Below are 19,352 nucleotides of genomic sequence, written 5' to 3' on the forward strand. Positions count from 1 at the left end.
ATACCAGTCTATATAATATGAATAGATGAACTTTTAAAAGTATTGATATCTAATAATAAATTGGTACAAAAAAAGAGTATATACAACCTAAATATTTTTATAATTTATTTTTAGTAATTATTTTATCTAATCTTTATAAACCATTGTTTAGATTAAGATAACATTATTTTCTAAATGGTAATTAAGATAGTATTTTAATTTCCAATTTTAAGTTTCCACTTTTTTTACTTTTTTTTAAAATAATCATTACAGCTGATTGCAAAATTGTAAGACCACCCTATGATTTTCAATTTAAAAATTTGATATTTTGAATTTTTCAAGAATTAGTAAAATTAAATACCTATTTTGGTAATAACTTTAATTCCTTAAAATTAATAAAGATTTTAAAGTAATTTATTTATATTGAATCATATAATATATTTCTATTTTTATTTAAGGAGTTGAATAAACAGATTTTTAACTTGATTTTTTACTGGTTTTTGAAAAATTCAAAATATCAAATTTTCAAATTAAAAAATCATAAGGTGGTCTTACAATTTTGCAATCAGCTATAATGTTTTTTAATTCTTTAGGTAGAAAATTGCAAGTATTTATTTGATCTTAATATTGCGATCATATTTAGCAAGTACAGTAAAAATTATGGTAATTTAATCTATATAATGTAATTAGAATATACAGTATGGTCTGATTGGCTTCAATTTAAATGATTAATATGAATTGTAATTGGTCACTTATATCCTGACATTTGAACTCAACAATTAGATCACATCAACTATAAAAACTAAACATACTTTCTAAGAGGTACAACTGTGCTAAAAGTTTTTGTGACTGTTCAGTTATTGGCAGTAAGACCTTTTCTTGTATTTTTGGTTACCTAAAAAACACCATAATTTTATGTCTATTAGTTATTGGTGATGAAATTATAAGTTGCTTGATGGCCAACAATTGTTTACATCTGTTCAGTTGCGTTATTGGTAGTAAAAGTTAATCTACTGACTTTGCTGAAGATTTTTGCAATTGTCCAGTCATTGGTGGTGAAATTACAGTAGATACTAGATATCTATTCTCTTCTTCCTTATACTTGCTACATTATATTCCTATTCTTGATGATTAAAATTTTTATCCAGTTATTTATTTTTTCTGAAAATCATATCTATATATATCTTCATTTCTGAAACATTTATTCTTCTTACATTTCCTATTTTTCATTAAGTATATTATAATCTTTAAGGAAGAATCATATGGAGAACAATAAAATTCAAATAATATTGGTAGGTCAGGAGATTTGTACTGATAACCATTAATAATAAGGGTTGAATAACAGGTTGGATTATAGGAAAAATTTGTGTTTAAAATATTTTCCATTGTAAGTGATTTTGGTAATAGTTTTAAAGTTTCGTAGTTTTGTATAGGTTATTATAATTGATATGAATTTACTTTAGGGAATGATGTTTTAGAAAAACAGAACAAAATTGTACTTATGAACAGTAAAGATTAAAATATTCTTTAGTAAACAATGGCAATTTTGTATCACAATCATTTACATTTCATAGTTACAATTTCTTCGAGATCACCGGTTTTTTGAAATGAACGTTTCTTTTGAAATCCCGAATTATATTATATACATAATTAATAATATTTTTCTTAAAAATAGTTAATACTAAATAATTATTAATAATTTTTAATAAAATGGTTTAATAAAAAATAATATTAATTAAAAGTGATAAATTTAAGTATCAAGAATAAAGAATATGAAAATTTTTTACCATTTAGCTTGACTTGGTTTAACTAATCTCGAGTCGTCCTTCATTTTATCATTTTATATATACTAACTACATCATACTAATATTGCTAACTACTTATGTCCTGCCCCGGCTGTTTCATATCTATGGCATATCCTTGTCCCGCAACAATATCTGATATCGTATTACCGATTATGGGAACAAATGGCAATCTTAGATTGGATAAGGCTTGAATACTTTAAACAGATTGTCAGATTTTTCCTTTTTTCCTTGAAAATGTTCTCATTTGTAAAGAACAAATTTTTTTTAATAAATTTCTTTTTATTATTGTTAGCACTAATGCCACTATTTAGCTTAGCGAATACTTATATAAATTATCAAGGAGAACACAACAACTACGGTGACCACGCAAAAATTAGACAGTAGGTAGACATGCCAAATCATTTATATTTAACAAACTGAATTACTTATTTATTTCCTTGTTCATTTTTTTTATTCGATAAGACACGTAAAAAATCATTTAAAAGACATTCCGGGACAAAATTTTGGGGAGATGACAGATGATGATGATTTATATTATTTATTTTCTATACATGACGTTAATCGCGATGGATATTTAGATGGACATGAATTACGTGAAGCTTTTATTGATGATGAATTTGGTGATTCGGAAGGACTGAAACTCGAAGAAATCGTTGAAATGATCGATCATGTATTGTTAGAAGATGATATGAACAATGAGTATGTCTTTATTGAACTTATTTTGAGAATTAAATTACAATATTAATATATTATTTATTTATTCATTTTCAAGCGGAAAAATTAGTTGGGAAGAGTACCTATTATCACAATCTTATCATCAAGTATAGTTAAATAAACAAAATTCACAACTAATATTACAAATTCCAATATCAAATAATTTTGTAACCAAAATGTTTCACTTTGAAAAACTATTATATTATCGGGTGTAAATTGTATTGCATTATTAAAATAGATTTAAAAAATTTGTAAAAAAATTGGGTGGGAACACCCTAAGAGTAAGCCCCGTTGTGTTATAACCTTTTTCTTTTTTACGGAAAGAAGTTACAATCGCATAACTGTGCTATGACCAACAAAACCAAATTCGCGACCTCCCAATCTCGAGTAAGAACTCTTCTTCGATCATAAAGAAGGCCATGAAGTGCGAATTGGTTATACCTCATTATAGGCGACACTTTCTGTCATGTGTCCGAGGACTTTCCCCAAAGTAATAATAAAAGAGCTAGTAATCCGAGGATTAATGCTCCGTTTGTGTTACTTTGATAGCGATTCTTTAAGGTGCTCCCAGTACCAAAAAAAAAGAGAAAAAGAGGAATTTAAAATTTAATTGTTTACCTAAATGAAATTAATTTGGAGTTGTGAAAAGTACAGTACTTAATCATACATCATACCACCAGCAGAATATAATCAATTATGAATAATTATTATTCACCAATACGATATATCAACTTGCCTTTGTTATTTTAATAATTCATCAAATCCATCAGCAATATTTCTCTTTGCCTATAAATAAATTTACTTTTTAATATATGATTATAATCTGACTTCCATTTCCCAAACTCACCTTTTCAGAAATAGGATTTTTTGCTGCCAAATAGCTCATAAATATATTCTTTGTTAACCAAATATTATTCACTATTCCCATGTTTTTTCCCTGAATAATAATTGAATTTAATAGAACTTACGATTGAAATAAGCTTTTTACGGGTAATTCACATAAATTATATACCTCATATTCAATAATTAAGGTTCCATTTTTTTCCTTTTTCAAAATTAAAGCCGTACCGGCTTTTACTACTGACTTGGGGAATTTTGCTTTAAGTTCTTTTATGGCCTTTAAAACGTTCTCTGCATCTTCCTCACTCATGTATCCATCTTGCATCCTGTGCGTAATCGCGCGCGTAAAACCATCACGCAAATGATGTCCATTTGTATTTCGTACAGGTTCAATACGAATTGCCATAACTATGGGTAGATCCAATATTGATAAGGTCATCGATTCATCATTCTCTGACATAAACTTTTCCTTATCATATCCCTTAATAAAGATTAACTTTAGAAAATTTTCCTTATAAGATTCTCGCAAACATTCATTATTTACCTTCCAATTTTTCAATACATCAATATCATCTTCACTAATATACATTCCAATAACATAAACCTTAATTTTTAAGAATGAAACAGTTCTAATACCTAACCCTATAAGCCTTGCTTTTGTTCCGTCATGTAATGTAATATACGTTGGAATATGTACTCCACTCTCGGGTTCCTCTTAATAACGAATAAATTTAATCATATTATTTATTACAAATAAAACTCGAAAATGACGTAAATTCGTTTTCTGAATACCGGTTGTTACAGACTCTACACTTTTTGGCAAAGCGTCAGCAAACGCAATGTTTTTATCGTACACATACCAATAAGATACGCCAGCTAAACCAATAGCCGTAGCAATAGTACTAGAAGTAGAAAATTTAACCTATAAACATAGTAAAAAAGATTGTGAATTCTTGTTTTTTTTAAAAAAAAAAAAAATTGCAATACTATAAAAAGATGGAAAACCTTTCCAGAACTGAACCCGAAACGAAAATTTGAAGGCTTCAAGTTATGTTTTGCATATGTAGAAAAAGAAGTCTGCCTAATAAAATTTCGAGATCTTAGTACTGTTCGTAATAAAAACATTTTTCTATGGAAAATTTTTTTTTTCTTTTAACCAATAAAAATAACAAATCTTTGATTCTGTGATTGGATAATCATTTCGTTTTTTGGTTTTATACGAAACGTGTTATATTATTATTACTAGCATATTGGTGAGCCATATTATTATTATTAATCCAACATTTTTCTGCGGAGAAAAAAAAATTAGATGAACCAATATATAAATATAGATTTTGTGATCTATTAGCTTAAACCGATTTTTTTTTTCCAGTAAAAAAAATGACTAATTTTAAAGTTGGTAAGTGTTGAAGCTGAAACTTTTTACCTCTTTTTTAAAATTTATTAAAAGTAATGAATGCTACACTAATATTACAGCTGATATCTCGCTCGCTGCTTGGGGTCGCAAAGAAATCGAAATTGCTGAAAATGAAATGCCAGGACTTATGACTTTACGAAAAAAATACAGTAACACCAACCCTTTAGAAGGAGCACGAATTGCCGGCTGTTTGCATATGACAATTCAAACGGCTGTTTTGATAGAAACGCTCACTCATCTAGGTGCTGAAGTCGCCTGGAGTTCCTGTAACATTTTCTCCACACAAGATCAGGCCGCAGCTGCCATTGCTGCCACTGGTGTGCCTGTTTTTGCGTGGAAAGGTGAGACTGAGGAAGAATATACTTGGTGTATTGAACAAACCCTTTTTGCCTTTAAGGATGGAAAACCTCTTAATATGATCCTTGATGATGGTGGTGATTTAACTTCGTTAGTTCACAATAAACATCCTGAACTCTTAAAAGGTAATATAGATTTTGCTTAGATCATATTATTAAGAGATGTTGGATTTATTTTGATGAATTAATCTCTAGATATCAAGGGTGTTTCAGAAGAAACAACTACTGGTGTACATCATTTGTACCAAATGCTCAAGGAAGGAAAATTAAAGGTGCCTGCTATAAATGTAAATGACTCCGTCACAAAATCCAAATTTGATAACCTTTACGGTTGTCGTGAGTCCCTCGTAGATGGTATCAAACGTGCCACTGATGTACAAATTGCTGGCAAGGTAGCAGTGGTTGCAGGATATGGTGATGTCGGTAAAGGTTGTTCAGCAGCTCTTCGCGGAATGGGTGCCCGTGTTATTATTACCGAGATTGACCCAATTAACGCTTTGCAAGCGTCCATGGAAGGTAAAACTTTTCAATAATCGGTTTTGTTCAAGTTTTATTACTAGCAAATTCTTTTATATGTATTTTAGGATTTGAAGTTACAACGATGGAAGAAGCATGCACTGAAGGTAATATTTTCGTAACTAGCACAGGTAACCGCGATATTATTGTAGGAAAGCATTTTGAACAAATGAAAGACGATGCTATTGTATGCAAGTAAGTAAAGTATTTCTGTCGATGAGAAGTTCATATATCTACATTTAATGCTAATATAAATTTAATATAGTATTGGACATTTTGATGTTGAGATTGATGCTGCTTGGCTAAAACAAAATGCTGTTGATCATGTTAACGTTAAACCTCAAGTCGATCGTTTCACCTTAAAGAGCGGACGTCATATAATTCTTCTTGCCGAAGGTAGATTGGTCAATTTAGGCTGTGCAACGGGACATCCGAGTTTCGTAATGAGTAACTCTTTTACAAACCAAGTATTGGCGCAAATCGCTCTCTGGACTGATACCGCTTCTTATCCACTTGGTGTTCATATGTTGCCAAAGAAACTTGACGAAGAAGTTGCCGCTGCTCATCTTGAAAAATTAGGAGTTAAACTTACTAAGCTTACTCCTGCTCAATCTGAATATCTTGGTATCAATATTAATGGTCCTTTCAAATCGGAACATTATCGGTAACTCTTATTTATTGAGGTTAATAAATTTGTGAATTGTGTGTATAATAAACTAATACAAACTTTTTTTTTAGTTATTGAAATAGACATATGAATATAATTCTAAATATTATTTAAAAGAGAGTTATATTAAAGAGCTATATTAATAATAGTTTACTTGGTTAGAAATAATAAAATTTAGAGGTTTTATCAGTAAATTGTAACATTTCATAAATATATTTATTTATAAATACTAATAAAAACCTTACCAAAAAAGTTTCTAAAATACTGAAATTGTGTTTCTGCTAAAAGTTTTAAGACTCGTAAATTTATTCTTTCCAGTTTCTTTGGAGATATCTCTATCGAAAAATTACAATCAACCGTATTAATGTATCACTTATTCACAATAGATAAAGCTTGAAAGTCACCAATATAAAAATTTTTAATTATGTAAAGAAACTAAAAATAAATGAAATGTTCAATGTTCAATGTTCATAATAAATAGGTGATACATTTATCTAATAAAATAAAATAAAAAAAAAGACTAACGTATCAAACATCAGCACTTTTATAAATTACAAAATAAAGAAAAAAAAAATTATTTAGAAAATATGCGTTGTTTAAATCCAAATGCTCCGACAAAATTGACCGATTCTATTTTAACTCTTTGCTGTTGATATAAATCCTAATTTTAAATGTCTTTAAATGATATTTATTCAAGTCAAAATTGGTTGTTCTCGAATTCCTTTTTTAATCTGTAACAGAATACTAGTTTTCCAATTATCCAATTTAGACAATTGATCAAAATCAACTACTCTATTAGTAAAGGTTTCAACATCACCATTCTCGACTGCGGAAAGTATGTCTTGAAGAAATTGATATTCTCGAGTACCGGCGAAAGACACATCCATATCTTTGTATTTTTCAATTGCATTAGCGGCCCCTATATAATCCTTTTTAGAAAAAAATTGGAAATCGAAGTTATAAAAAATATAAAGAATATTCGGAACAGATTCTTCTTTTACATAGAAAAGAAAGTTACCCCATTAACGATATGACATAATCCAGCTTTTAAAAAATATTCTTTAAGTGACCATTTGGTAAGTTGATTATCAAGACTAGCATATGCAACTTGTTCAAATTTTTCAATGGCCTTATCGTATTGACCCAATGAAGCAGCAAAAGTTGCTACTTTAAGAAGACAATTATTCGCGAGACTAAATATTGGAATTAAATTAGTCCAAATATTTGATTATATATAAATACGTTAATTAAATATTAAAAATACATACGCATTTGCCTCTTCTCCAGCATACCATTCTGCTGCAATTTCATAAGCTTGCATTGCTTTCTCTATATCAACTAGATCAGATTCATAAATTTGAGCAATTTCTTTTTGATGTCCAGCTGCTGCTTGAAATCTACCTCTATCAGTAAGAATTTCAATTGCACGCTTTAAAGATGTGATAGCATCTATAACATAAATAACATAATTAGATCAACCAGCTATATACAATGAGTATAAGAATAAAATGAAACATACCTTCGAAATTACATTTCTTATAACATTTAGAAGCACTAATGAAAGTTGAAGCTGCTTCATCGCGTTCATTAAGTTGTATTTGCATATTCGCAGCTTTTGAAAACGCATCACCGGCTTCTTTCCCTATAAATATAATAAATTTAATAAATTTATACAATCAAGTTTAAAAAAAACTAACTTTTATAAAGTATTTTATTACTTCACAGTTAATATATAATAGTAAATAGAGATAACATGCAATATAAATAAAGTAATACTCACATCGTTTTGCTAATTTAAAAGAATTTGCTGCTTTAGTATACAATTCAGCAGCATCTTCAAATTTATTACTCCCAAACCACCCAAAAGTTGTCGCCTTTTTATCTGCTTTTGCAAGTAAAGCTAAAGCTTCTCGTTCTGACATTGCTAAATATTATGATAAATGAGTAATTTTTTTTGAAGCGAGAAATCAAAAATTACGCTTGTCTAATATATTTGGTTACGCATTTCTTATGAAAATCACGAAAATCATGTGCTTTTTGTGCTTTTTGTGATAGACTATGTAATTCATTTATTCCCGATAAAGATTTAATCAGATTTTCAAAATTGAATATATACTTCGTTCATTTGTAAATTTAAGTACAGTAACTGTAAAATTCAATCTTCCAATCAAATTCATGTGCAGAAAGTTAATTTTGAAAGTGTCGATCAACTGAATATTTGGAACATGACATTATTAAGAACATTTGGTATTAACAATATTAACAAACTTGGTAAATTTTGTTATAACAATCTTCCCACTTTTCGTACACAACTTCGTCTATATAATACACAACAAGAAGTAGTAGTGTCATTTTATGATGATAAAGCAACAAAATATGCAGAAAAATCTATCAGACCTGTTACATTAAAAGAATTAATGAGATTTGTACAACCATCTTTAAATAATACCTCAACATTACTTGAATCAGCAAAGTATACACGTTCAGAATTACCAGTTCGATTAGCAAGAAGAGTAAAAGCATTACAAAATTTACCTTTCATAGTAGGAACAAATCCATATATAAAAAGTATTTATAAATTATATTATAATTCATTTGAATTAATTAGATCATTTCCTGAAAATATTTGTGATAAAGGAATTGATGAAAAATTTGCTGAAATGTTAAAAGAAATGGTTACTTCTCATTCCGAAAATATCCCTACTTTAGCCAAAGGTATGACGTTTCTTTTGGATTATTTTTTCATAAACTTTTTTAAATTTTCACTTTCTCTTTTTTTTTTTAAAGGTTTTCAAGAATGCAAAAAATATATGTCACCGGAAGATATAAAAAATTTTCTTGATGATATGATAAGTGCACGTATAGGTATAAGATTAATCGCAGAACAACATATAGCATTACATAATAATTTAAATGATACATCTTATACAGGTATAATAGATACAAAATTACAACCACAAAAATCAATTCAATCATGTTCAAATTTTGTTAAGGAGTTATGTGAAGTACATTATGGTTCAGCACCAAACATATTAATTGATGGACAAATTGACACAATATTTACTTATGTACCGGTACATTTGGAATATATTATAACCGAATTGTTAAAAAATTCTTGTAGAGCTACTGTAGAATATTCTCAAAAAGTTAATAGAACTAAACATCCTCCTGTTATTGTTACTATATCAAAAGGTAAAAACTTTATCGGAATTAGAGTAAGAGATCAAGGTGGTGGTGTACCTACTAAAGATTTAACTTCTATATTTGATTATTCTTATACTACTGTTCCTCAAGATGACATTATAGGAGGGTTAGAGGGTCAGAATATTTTAGCGAATGTAAGTAAAATGGCTATGCAATCTGGCTTAGGTGGACCTATTGCTGGACTCGGTTATGGACTACCATTAGCTCGTATTTACGCTAACTATTTTGGTGGTTCAATTGATTTAGTGTCTTTACATGATTATGGTTGTGATGTATTTCTAAGGTTAAAACAAATTGATAAATCTTTAGAAGACTTAGAAATCTAATTATTTAATATGAACTTTTGAATAATCAAAATATTAATAATCTAAAATAATAAATAAAAAATATTATTTATTATTTAATGTATTTATTAACAAATAATTAATTATTTCTCTTTAAAAAAGTTCTTAAATAAAACGTCCAGCGTAAAATATAATAAAGTCAACGAAAAGCCCCTTAAACTACATCCAAATAAAAGTAAAAAAAAATTTCTATATAAGAGCCTAAAATTATTACTTCCTTAAAAGCAAAATAACTAAATTGTTTTGTAAAAAAATAACCTTTTGAGTTTTGTCTATTACATGTACATAAAAACAATTATAAGAATATTAAGAGTAGCTATGTCTCGACAATATCATCGTCTCCGTCATGATGTAATGTTACTACAAAAAAAAGAATATATTTTTTTTATTTACTTCCTCATTCCCTTTTCTTTAAAAAAAAAAGAAGAGAAACCAGAAAAGTGCTTACCGCTATTAAATTCTTCAAAGGGATTTTCACCTTCAACTTCAACAACAATCTTTTCACCCTCCATATCTAAACTAACACTTTCTTGTATATTACGAAAATTTATAGCATCAGTACCAAAACTTTGTTGGGGTATAATTGGAGGAGTAGCATGTCTCAGTAAAGCCCATTGTGTGTTCTTAAAAAATGCATGTGCTTTAACATCTGATGCACCTGCTTTTGATCCTAATCTTCTATTTTCATCTTTACAAAGTAATTTTTTAATTAATGATCTACATAAACTGTTTAATGTTTTCAGCAAGAGAAGAAAAAGTTAATATTGCATAAAAAAAAGAGGAAATGTAATTTGTTTAAGATACATACTTTGATACTTGCAATGCATTGGCTGTTTCCGGAAAGTAGACCTCATTTCTTAATATGTTAGAAAATGTAGCATTCCGATTTTGACCTTTAAAAGGTGTAAATCCATACTATCATAATAAATTTTTTTTTTTGAAAAAAATGTCAAATAATTTAAAATATATCAAAAAACTGCCACATATATTATTAATTTAATTACCAGCATCTCATATATTAATATCCCAAGCGTCCACCAATCGACAGCGCTTGTGTGTCCACATCCCTTAATAACTACAAAAAAAGCAAATAATTAAATATTTAATGTTACATAAAAATGATATATAAGATTAATTAATTTACCTTCAGGGGCAATATATTCTAAAATGAAAATGATATATAAAATGTAAGTAAATATATTAATACGAATATACGCAGATTATATGTATAATACCTTCTGTCCCTACAAACGAATTTGTCCTTAAATTAGCAATACATGACTTAGTATCTATCGATGGAGGCTATAAGTATAAAATAATTAAATTAATTTAATATAAAATAACAGCAATATTAATAAATTAAATATATGCTTACAGCATTGGTCCCACTATTCTTTACAATTCCGGGCATATTAGCGGGATGAGATTGTTTTGACAAGTCAAAATCTGTTATAAGTAAAATTATTTATAATATGATATATTAATTCATTTACAGACATTTCATAACACGAAAATCATTTATAAATATGTATCATACCTGATAACATAATATGCCCTGACTGATGCAATAATATGTCTATTTTATAGAAGAAGAATAATCAAAAAAAGTTCTCTAATTTTCTTAATTCTTTAGTATTATTATTATTATTATTAATTACTTACTTTCAGGTTTCAAATCTCTGTAAATAAATCCCATTAAATGTAAATATTCTAAGGCTGCAATAACTTCAGCTGCGTAGAATTTTGCATCTTCCTCTAAAAGACATTTACCAGGTCTTGTTTGCAAGGCTTAAAAAAAATACTTATTTAAATAAATTACTTTCTTTTCGTTTTTATTTTAAAATTATAAGAATTAACTTCCAAAAACTTTACCACGAAAAAATTCTCCTCCCATGCAATACTCCATACATAAATATAAATAATCTTCACTTTGAAACGAATGATATAATGTAACAATAAAAGGATGATTTGATGTCGCAAGAATTTCCTGAATTCATTAAAAGCAATTAATATAAATGAACTATACTCTTTCTTTTTCATTTCGATTATAACAAACCTGTTCGGCAAGGGCTCGCTTAATCTTATTACGTTTAATCATCTCCTTTTTCGATAAAACTAAATAATTAAAATTCTTTTTAGATAAATTGCCAATAAGAATTTAAAAAGCTTCCCCACTTTATTTATTTACCTTTCATGGCATATAGTTTATTAGTTTTTTTCTCTTTAACCAAATAAACTTTGCCAACATCACCCTTGCCTAGTAATTTAACTTTTTGAAAACTGTTTGGACCAACTTCAACTCTTTTAATTTTAATAGAATTTGAGGAATAAGTTCTTTTAAAAGTTCCTGACCGTTTCATTTCTGATAAAGGTCTAGATGGAACAGATAAATTTTCATTATTATTATATTTTCCTAACATTTGTTGTGATGATTGTGATTGAGAAGAGTTTTTCTCATTTAATGCTTTTGTGTTAGGAGCAGAAGCTACCCTACGTAATTTTTGATTATTATTTCCGTCTTTCAAAAACCATGGTCCAATTGTTCTACTTTTTCCATTAGAAGTTTTTAATGATGACCCATTTCGTGAACAACCATTAACACTATTATTAATTTTCTCACTATTATTTGACAAAATTGATGAAAGAGAAGTTGAGGATCCCATTTCTCCTAATCCTCCGTTTGTATTAGGTGAATTATTTCCGCTGGCGTTTAAAGAACTAATAGAGTCCTTTTTACTTGTACCATTAAGTCTAAAAAAGTTCTTTAATTTAGAGGGTAAATGAGAAATGTAAGATGGTGCTGGACTTGTGATAACTGAAGAACCATTCCCACTACTTGTTGTACTTGAAGCATATGGCATATCTCCAAACATTGGATCAGGATCTAATGGTATCGTCGAGAAATGTAAGTGGTCCTCCAATTCGCTTGAACTATTATCAAATAAATCCGAGGCACTATGATACGGCTTCACTTTACCAAGTCCTGTATGAATATCATTTGGTGACAATTGAGTAGTTTGGGTAAGAACAGTAGTGTCCATACTCTCTTACGAAACAATTATGATAATTTTTTTTTAAAAACAAAAATTTAATATATATATTAATATACTTTAATTACAAACGGAGGATTTTTTTTATGAATAAAGGAAATTAAAAGAGAGTGAAAATGAACGAAATGTCTATTTATATAGTATAATAGGAGAGTCCAAAAAGAAAGTCTATGGAAGGGAAATAAAATAATTTAGACCTTGGCTACTTTTGTGTCAAAAAAGAGAAAGTTTACTATACCAAGATTAGTTTGGTGATAATGATGCGATCTAATAATCGTGGTTCGAATTTATAAATAAACATTAACCTTTAAAAGTGTAGTATAGTTGGATTAGTCAAAATATTTTTGAGACGTTGATAGTTTATATTTGAGTTTCTTGGTTCTTTAAAACATGTTAAAAAAAAAAACTAATCGGACTGAAGTTAATCGAACTTGATTAGAAATAATTAAAAGTAGATATATATATACAAGTGCATCAATTACAAAGAGTTCGTAATTGGCATAGCTAAAAAGTTATCCCGTTGTACAACCTGTAAAAAATAACCCTGGATTAAATTTTTGTTGAACTAAATGCTTTGGTTTTTTTTTTGTTCAAAGGTCTTTTTTTTTTGATTCGCGGTTTTATAATATTTCGGGTTTACCACATGGGGCTCTACAAATATTTTTTTTTCATAGTAAATTGTTAAGTAATAAAGAAATTTCCCTAATTTAATTTAATCATAATGCTGTGTAACAACTGATATAACTGATCATATAAATTTACTATTAACAAAATTACGCAAATGTTAATTTAAAAGTGGATGTATATATATATTTTTTGTTTGGTAAGATTGAAATATTTCTTTATAAAAATTTTAAAATCAATTGTTTCAATTATTGATTTTCCAATTCCTTTATGATGACTAGAAAAACAATAATATTAATATTAATATTTTTTTTTTTTTTAAAAAAAAATGCAATATAGTACATACCTTCTGCTTTTCTTCTGGCATCCTCAATATCACCGACCATAAAGAAAGCTCCTTCGGGTAGGTCGTCACATTTACCTTCCAAGATTTCTTTAAACGAACGAATAGTATCTTTTAATTTAACGAGCCGTCCTTCAAAACCGGTGAAAACTTGAGCAACTTCAAATGGTTGACTCTGAAATCACACCATTCATAAAAAAGAATTAATGGGACCATCCTCTTTTTTAAATTATTTTAGCATAATTAGTACATACCAAGAATCTTTGGATTTTTCTTGCACGTTCGACAGTTTGCTAAGTAATGTAATTTAAAATAATTGAGTTAAGGGAAAGAAACTTGTTTTAAAGATCCTTTAAATATTGTTGATCAACTTATTTACTTTATCTTCTTCTGATAATTCGTCCATACCCAAAATGGCAATAATATCTTGCAAAGATTTATAATCTTGAAGAATCTTTTGAACGTCTGTAGCAACTTTATAATGTTCTTCCCCGACAACACGAGGATCCAATAAACGAGATTTTGAATCAAGGGGATCTACAGCAGGATAAATACCAAGTTCGGCTATACCACGCGATAATACAGTAGTTGCATCCAAATGACTGAAGGTTGTAGCTGGAGCTGGATCAGTCAAATCGTCAGCCGGTACATATACGGCTTGTACGGAAGTGATTGATCCTTTCTTTGTTGTTGTAATTCTTTCCTGCATACCACCCATATCAGTACTTTATAAAATTAAAAATATGTGAAATTATAAATTAAATAATCACAAAGAAAAATTCTCAAAGTTTTTAATTATACCTTAAGGTAGGTTGATAACCTACAGCGGAAGGAATACGACCTAATAAAGCAGATACTTCGGAACCAGCTTGGGTGAAACGGAAAATATTATCAATAAAAAGTAATACATCTTGTCCTTCTTCGTCACGGAAGTATTCGGCAATAGTAAGACCAGTTAAAGCGACACGAGCACGTGCACCTGGTGGTTCATTCATTTGACCGAACACGAGAGCAGCCTTAGATTTACCCTCAAGTTGAATTACGCCTGTTTGAATCATTTCATGATACAAATCATTGCCTTCACGAGTACGTTCTCCTACTCCACAAAATACCGAATAACCACCATGGGCTTTGGCAATATTATTGATAAGTTCTTGAATCAATACAGTCTTTCCGACGCCGGCACCGCCGAAAAGACCGATTTTACCGCCTTTAGCATAAGGAGCCAATAAATCTACAACTTTAATACCAGTTTCAAGAACCAATGGCACTGTAGATTGATCAACGAATTCTGGTGCATCGGCGTGAATTGGAGATAATTTTTTGGTTTTAATTGGACCTCGTTCATCAATAGGTTCACCAATGACATTGATAATACGTCCTAAACATTCAGGACCAACAGGAATTTTGATTGGTGAACCTGTATCCACAACTTCTTGTCCGCGAACAAGACCTAATTTAATAAGGTTTATTTATTTTATCATGTTTAGACCCATAATTATTGAGGAAAAAAAAATTTTATATAAACGCCTTTGAGTTTCTTTCGATTTTTTTACCCTCTGTTCCGTCCATAGCAATAGTACGAACAACATTTTGTCCTAAATGTTGTGATACTTCAAGTACAAGACGACCACCATCGTTTTTTTGAACCTCTAAAGAATTCAAGATAGCAGGCAAACTTTTTTCGTCGAATTGTACGTCTACTACGGCACCAATAACGGCTTGGATAGTGCCAGTGTTAGATTCAGAGGCATAAAAACGACGACCTAATATTAAATTATCAGCAATTTTAAAGCTAAGCATTATTTTTTTTATTTTTTTTATCAAAAAAGATTCTTTATATATACTTTTAAAAGCTGTAGGATATACTCCATTTCTCAGTAAAATTAAGGAAGATAAATTATTGCTAAACGTCGGTTTGCTGCGTATAAACCTTGACGTTGCACGGTGAAGAAAATTCATTGTAAAGGACCACACCTATAAGCTTCAAAGCATATACTAATTAATAAGAAAAGGGTCTTAGATGCAAAATTTTTCGAAATTTTTTTCTGTATTCATATGATCTTCGTGTAACCTAGATCTTTGATTTCAATGATAATAATTTATAAATGATCGTCATTAGATGATGACGATATATTCGTTTTTTTTTATTAAAACAAATGTGAAACAATACGTAATTATAATATCATAATTAACCAAGTACGTTGTATGCGAAGGAGAAATAAAAAAGATTAAAAATCCATCAAATAAAGTGAAGTATTAACATTGAAAAAAAGAAGGTCTATTAATTAGAAATCTTTAGAAAAAATAAGAGAGAAAAAATATTTAACGATCATCAATGATTAAGTGTAAAAATTATAGAATGAAATATTAACAGTGAAATATATATATATGTATATATATATTAAGCAATCCTAAATAAATAAGTCTATTTACTAAAATTATTAAATAATATATCTTGTATCCAAATCATCAGCAAAATCCATCACCAGTATTTTTTGATCTTGGCTTGTACTATTTGTAAGAAGAATGTTAAAGTAAGTTACTTGATATTAAAGAAAATAATTATAAAATAGAGATAAATTACCTAACAATTTTCGTTAAACTGAATTGGACGTCAAATACCCAACTTGTATGACCTTCATGGAAATCAAGCAATTGTTTTCCGGTCTTCAAATCCCAAACTTTAACAGTTTGATCGTAACTTCCGCTGACAATTTTATCATTGTCAAAATGTAATGTTCTAACCAAATCAGTATGACCTTCAAGTGTACGCATACATTGAGCTGTTTCAACATCCCATATCTTAATTGTTCTATCATTTGAACCTGAAACGACGTATTTTCCATCAAATTGGACACAAGCTAACCCGCGTGTGTGGCCAACAAAATCTCTAATGCATTTTCCCTCCTCTAAATCCCAAAGTTTAATTAAGGCGTCACCAGAAGCTGAAATAATCCTATTATCTTTAAGTTGGACAGCATTAACTGGACCTCGATGACCAACTAAAGTACGAAGACATTCACCTGTTTGCACATCCCAAACTTTAATCGTACTATCTTTTGAACAAGAGACTATATGGTAATCGTCAAAACAAATGTCTAATACACCAGCACAATGCCCCTCCAAACGCCTTAGTTGGGGTACATTTTGGTTATAATTTGACATATCCCAAACTATAATGGTGGTATCACTTGACCCTGAAACCATGATATAATTGTCATATTGTAGGCATAAAACTGAAAGATCATGTCCATGTAAAGTTTGAAAGCAATTTCCAGTATTAATGTCCCAAAATTTAATAGTTTTGTCACGAGATCCAGTTACAATCTTGTGTTCATCAAATTGAATACAATATACACTATCTAAATGTCCTTTAAGATATCGCTTTTCACATTCACCCTTTTTCCATCGTAATGAAAGTATAAATCGATTTTTATACATAAGTTTCCAGTCAGCTTCACCTGTAAGCGTGACTTCTCGTGGTACATTGTGTCTCCATCCCTCATTTAACGTATACATACCACGCCATATCTCGTTATCTCGAGAGATACAATACCATGCGCGAGACACTCTCGACATTCTACATAATGTCTTAAAATCCACAAATACAAGTATATATGCGGCTATTTCGTATGGAAGACAAATGAGAAAATCTAATAAATAAGATTAAAAGAACTTGCCATTAATTTTTTTTAAATTATTGCCGAAATTATTTAAATTTAGATCTAATATAATTTAATATAGCTGATAACAAAACAACGAAATAATTCTAATTATATATATATTCATATTCATATTTATATATACAATATATATAATTAATAAAAGGCCGTTTTTTATTTACCTATCCTAGAAGCCAGGTCTTCAACTGTGAAGAAGCCTTCATCTTCCACCTCTGATACATTCGGAAAATGAGGTTTTGTTGGTGATAAAGCAGATAGTTGTCTGCGACTGATTGTTCTATTTCCTGGATCTTCATTAATAACTTTAGTGAAAATCTTCAAGAATCTAGATTTACTACCTAAAATTGCAGACTTCGGGCTTTTCATTCTTTTTCCTTTTACAAAGCAAAATAGAGTTTTAAACCGAATAGAAGACATAAAAATAAAAAAAAATTTCCAGGCAGGGTAAGTAAAAAAGATATATTTAAAGTAGTTTTGGTAAAATTGGAAAAAAAGATCAAATAAAAGTTCAATAAACCAAAAAAAAACAAAAAGAGAGAGAAAAAAAATTATGCTATGAATAGACTTAATAGGATTTTGAATTTTTTTTTTAAAAAAAAAGGCAGAAAAAAAGGCATCGAACTTTCAAAGAAAAGAAAAAGAAAAAAAAATTTTATTATACATAAATAGCTAAATATGAAAAAGGAAAAATAAAGACGTACATAAAAAAAGTTAAAACAGAAACTTAAAATTTTTAAAGACAAACCTTAAGGATATAGGAAACAGTATATTAGTAAAAAAAAAAAAGAATATTTCGAACCTTCAAAAAAAGAATTTATAGGATGCTTTTATATAAAGTATAGTAAAAGGTTTTATTGTGAAGTTAAGTAGTTCATTTCACGGAAGCTCACGAAATCTTGTGTAACGTACGGTTATAAATAGAGTAGATACTTTTTTTAAACGCGACAATGCGGCGAATTTTTGATCGCAAGAATTTAAAGCCTTCTAATATCAGTTATTGCGTTTTTATATGATAAGCAGTAAACAAGACATAATTATTAACAAATTTTCTTATGCGAGAAGTAAATCATATAATACAATAATACTTTCCTCGGTTAAAAATTCAACCAATAATGTGCGATTGTCAGTGATACCAAATTTAGACAAAAAAGTGGCTTTGGTAGATTTTGATTGGTGAATTTATCATAAACAAATAAATTATATGAGATCAATTGAATACTCATTGAAAAAAAGGAAAACAAAAAAAATCAAATAAAAAAAAAACTCTTTCTATAAAGATAATTAGCTAATAAGGATTGGGAAAAAGGGGATAAATAATTACAGAATTTCCCCTGTAATTTTAAGTCTTTTATGTAATTGTTACATAACATGTGATCAACGAAAGTGACATCATAATGATAATTATTAACTATTTAATCTACGTTAACTGTTAATTTCTTAGATATTAAGACTAAATTTTTGTAGATGCTACTATACAAATAATTAAAAAAGTGATTTTTTTTTTAATAACAATAAAAAATAACCTAATGTTGTTCCAAATATCTGCATATTAATAACCAAATTGTAGGCAATTTTGGGGCGTAGTACAGTAAATGTGACCCGGGAGATCTCAACGGTCAATATGATCTTTGATCCAATCAAAGAGCAGGAAACACGTTCAATTTTTGAGCGGACGTATCTATTCATTTCTTAGGTCCACTTGTTTGTTTATCAAAAATTAAAGGTTATTATTCAAATTAATTTCTCTTGTTACACGAGTAAATTCTGATTGATTACAATATGTATAAAAGAAACACCACAGATAATT

The 19,352-nt window shown here is 28.8% G+C and overlaps 8 protein-coding genes across 8 annotated transcripts; 3 read left to right on the plus strand and 5 right to left on the minus strand.

Moving 5' to 3' along the window:
- The first annotated feature begins 1,948 nt into the window (after positions 1-1,948).
- On the plus strand, positions 1,949-2,753 carry OCT59_023331 (uncharacterized protein). The gene is made up of 3 exons (XM_025313765.2): positions 1,949-2,164; positions 2,247-2,483; positions 2,557-2,753. Exons 1-3 carry the CDS (start codon positions 2,019-2,021, stop codon positions 2,609-2,611), a joined length of 438 nt encoding a protein of 145 aa, XP_025186460.2. The 5' UTR covers positions 1,949-2,018; the 3' UTR covers positions 2,612-2,753.
- On the minus strand, positions 2,508-4,471 carry OCT59_023332 (uncharacterized protein). The gene is made up of 6 exons (XM_025324359.2): positions 4,344-4,471; positions 4,131-4,260; positions 3,883-4,052; positions 3,511-3,819; positions 3,346-3,435; positions 2,508-3,284 (listed from the first exon to the last, which is right to left on the minus strand). The coding sequence occupies exons 1-6, from the start codon at positions 4,461-4,463 to the stop codon at positions 3,240-3,242; spliced, it is 864 nt and encodes a 287-aa protein (XP_025186461.1). The 5' UTR covers positions 4,464-4,471; the 3' UTR covers positions 2,508-3,239.
- Positions 4,472-4,522: 51 nt separating this feature from the next.
- OCT59_023333 (uncharacterized protein) lies at positions 4,523-6,564 on the plus strand. Its single transcript, XM_025313766.2, has 7 exons — positions 4,523-4,591; positions 4,687-4,737; positions 4,815-5,237; positions 5,307-5,627; positions 5,696-5,822; positions 5,893-6,291; positions 6,366-6,564. The coding sequence occupies exons 2-7, from the start codon at positions 4,719-4,721 to the stop codon at positions 6,370-6,372; spliced, it is 1,296 nt and encodes a 431-aa protein (XP_025186462.1). The 5' UTR covers positions 4,523-4,591; positions 4,687-4,718; the 3' UTR covers positions 6,373-6,564.
- A 14-nt stretch (positions 6,565-6,578) lies between these two features.
- OCT59_023334 (uncharacterized protein) lies at positions 6,579-8,274 on the minus strand. The gene is made up of 5 exons (XM_025324360.2): positions 8,075-8,274; positions 7,814-7,936; positions 7,563-7,743; positions 7,313-7,487; positions 6,579-7,223 (listed from the first exon to the last, which is right to left on the minus strand). The coding sequence occupies exons 1-5, from the start codon at positions 8,214-8,216 to the stop codon at positions 6,987-6,989; spliced, it is 858 nt and encodes a 285-aa protein (XP_025186463.1). The 5' UTR covers positions 8,217-8,274; the 3' UTR covers positions 6,579-6,986.
- A 245-nt stretch (positions 8,275-8,519) lies between these two features.
- On the plus strand, positions 8,520-9,978 carry OCT59_023335 (uncharacterized protein; the record flags this gene model as incomplete). Its single annotated transcript, XM_066131995.1, has 2 exons — positions 8,520-9,009; positions 9,082-9,978. 2 exons carry the CDS (start codon positions 8,520-8,522, stop codon positions 9,822-9,824), a joined length of 1,233 nt encoding a protein of 410 aa, XP_066006701.1. The 3' UTR covers positions 9,825-9,978.
- Positions 9,831-12,883, minus strand: OCT59_023336 (serine/threonine protein kinase AGC; the record flags this gene model as incomplete). Its single annotated transcript, XM_025323238.2, has 12 exons — positions 9,831-10,202; positions 10,291-10,568; positions 10,651-10,757; positions 10,847-10,917; positions 10,987-11,004; positions 11,078-11,144; positions 11,218-11,288; positions 11,380-11,418; positions 11,505-11,630; positions 11,715-11,829; positions 11,899-11,957; positions 12,031-12,883. 12 exons carry the CDS (start codon positions 12,881-12,883, stop codon positions 10,159-10,161), a joined length of 1,848 nt encoding a protein of 615 aa, XP_025186465.2. The 3' UTR covers positions 9,831-10,158.
- Positions 12,884-13,499: 616 nt separating this feature from the next.
- OCT59_023337 (atp2 beta subunit of the F1 sector of mitochondrial F1F0 ATP synthase) lies at positions 13,500-15,886 on the minus strand. Its single transcript, XM_066131996.1, has 7 exons — positions 15,707-15,886; positions 15,416-15,625; positions 14,661-15,312; positions 14,239-14,584; positions 14,114-14,152; positions 13,863-14,034; positions 13,500-13,793 (listed from the first exon to the last, which is right to left on the minus strand). The coding sequence occupies exons 1-7, from the start codon at positions 15,819-15,821 to the stop codon at positions 13,765-13,767; spliced, it is 1,563 nt and encodes a 520-aa protein (XP_066006702.1). The 5' UTR covers positions 15,822-15,886; the 3' UTR covers positions 13,500-13,764.
- A 77-nt stretch (positions 15,887-15,963) lies between these two features.
- OCT59_023338 (uncharacterized protein) lies at positions 15,964-17,911 on the minus strand (the record flags this gene model as incomplete). Its single annotated transcript, XM_025313769.2, has 3 exons — positions 15,964-16,373; positions 16,447-17,515; positions 17,707-17,911. 3 exons carry the CDS (start codon positions 17,909-17,911, stop codon positions 16,304-16,306), a joined length of 1,344 nt encoding a protein of 447 aa, XP_025186467.2. The 3' UTR covers positions 15,964-16,303.
- Between the last annotated feature and the right edge of the window lie 1,441 nt (positions 17,912-19,352).

This window comes from Rhizophagus irregularis, chromosome 32 (assembly GCF_026210795.1).
Source record: "Rhizophagus irregularis chromosome 32, complete sequence".
In the NCBI taxonomy this organism is placed as follows: domain Eukaryota; kingdom Fungi; phylum Glomeromycota; class Glomeromycetes; order Glomerales; family Glomeraceae; genus Rhizophagus; species Rhizophagus irregularis.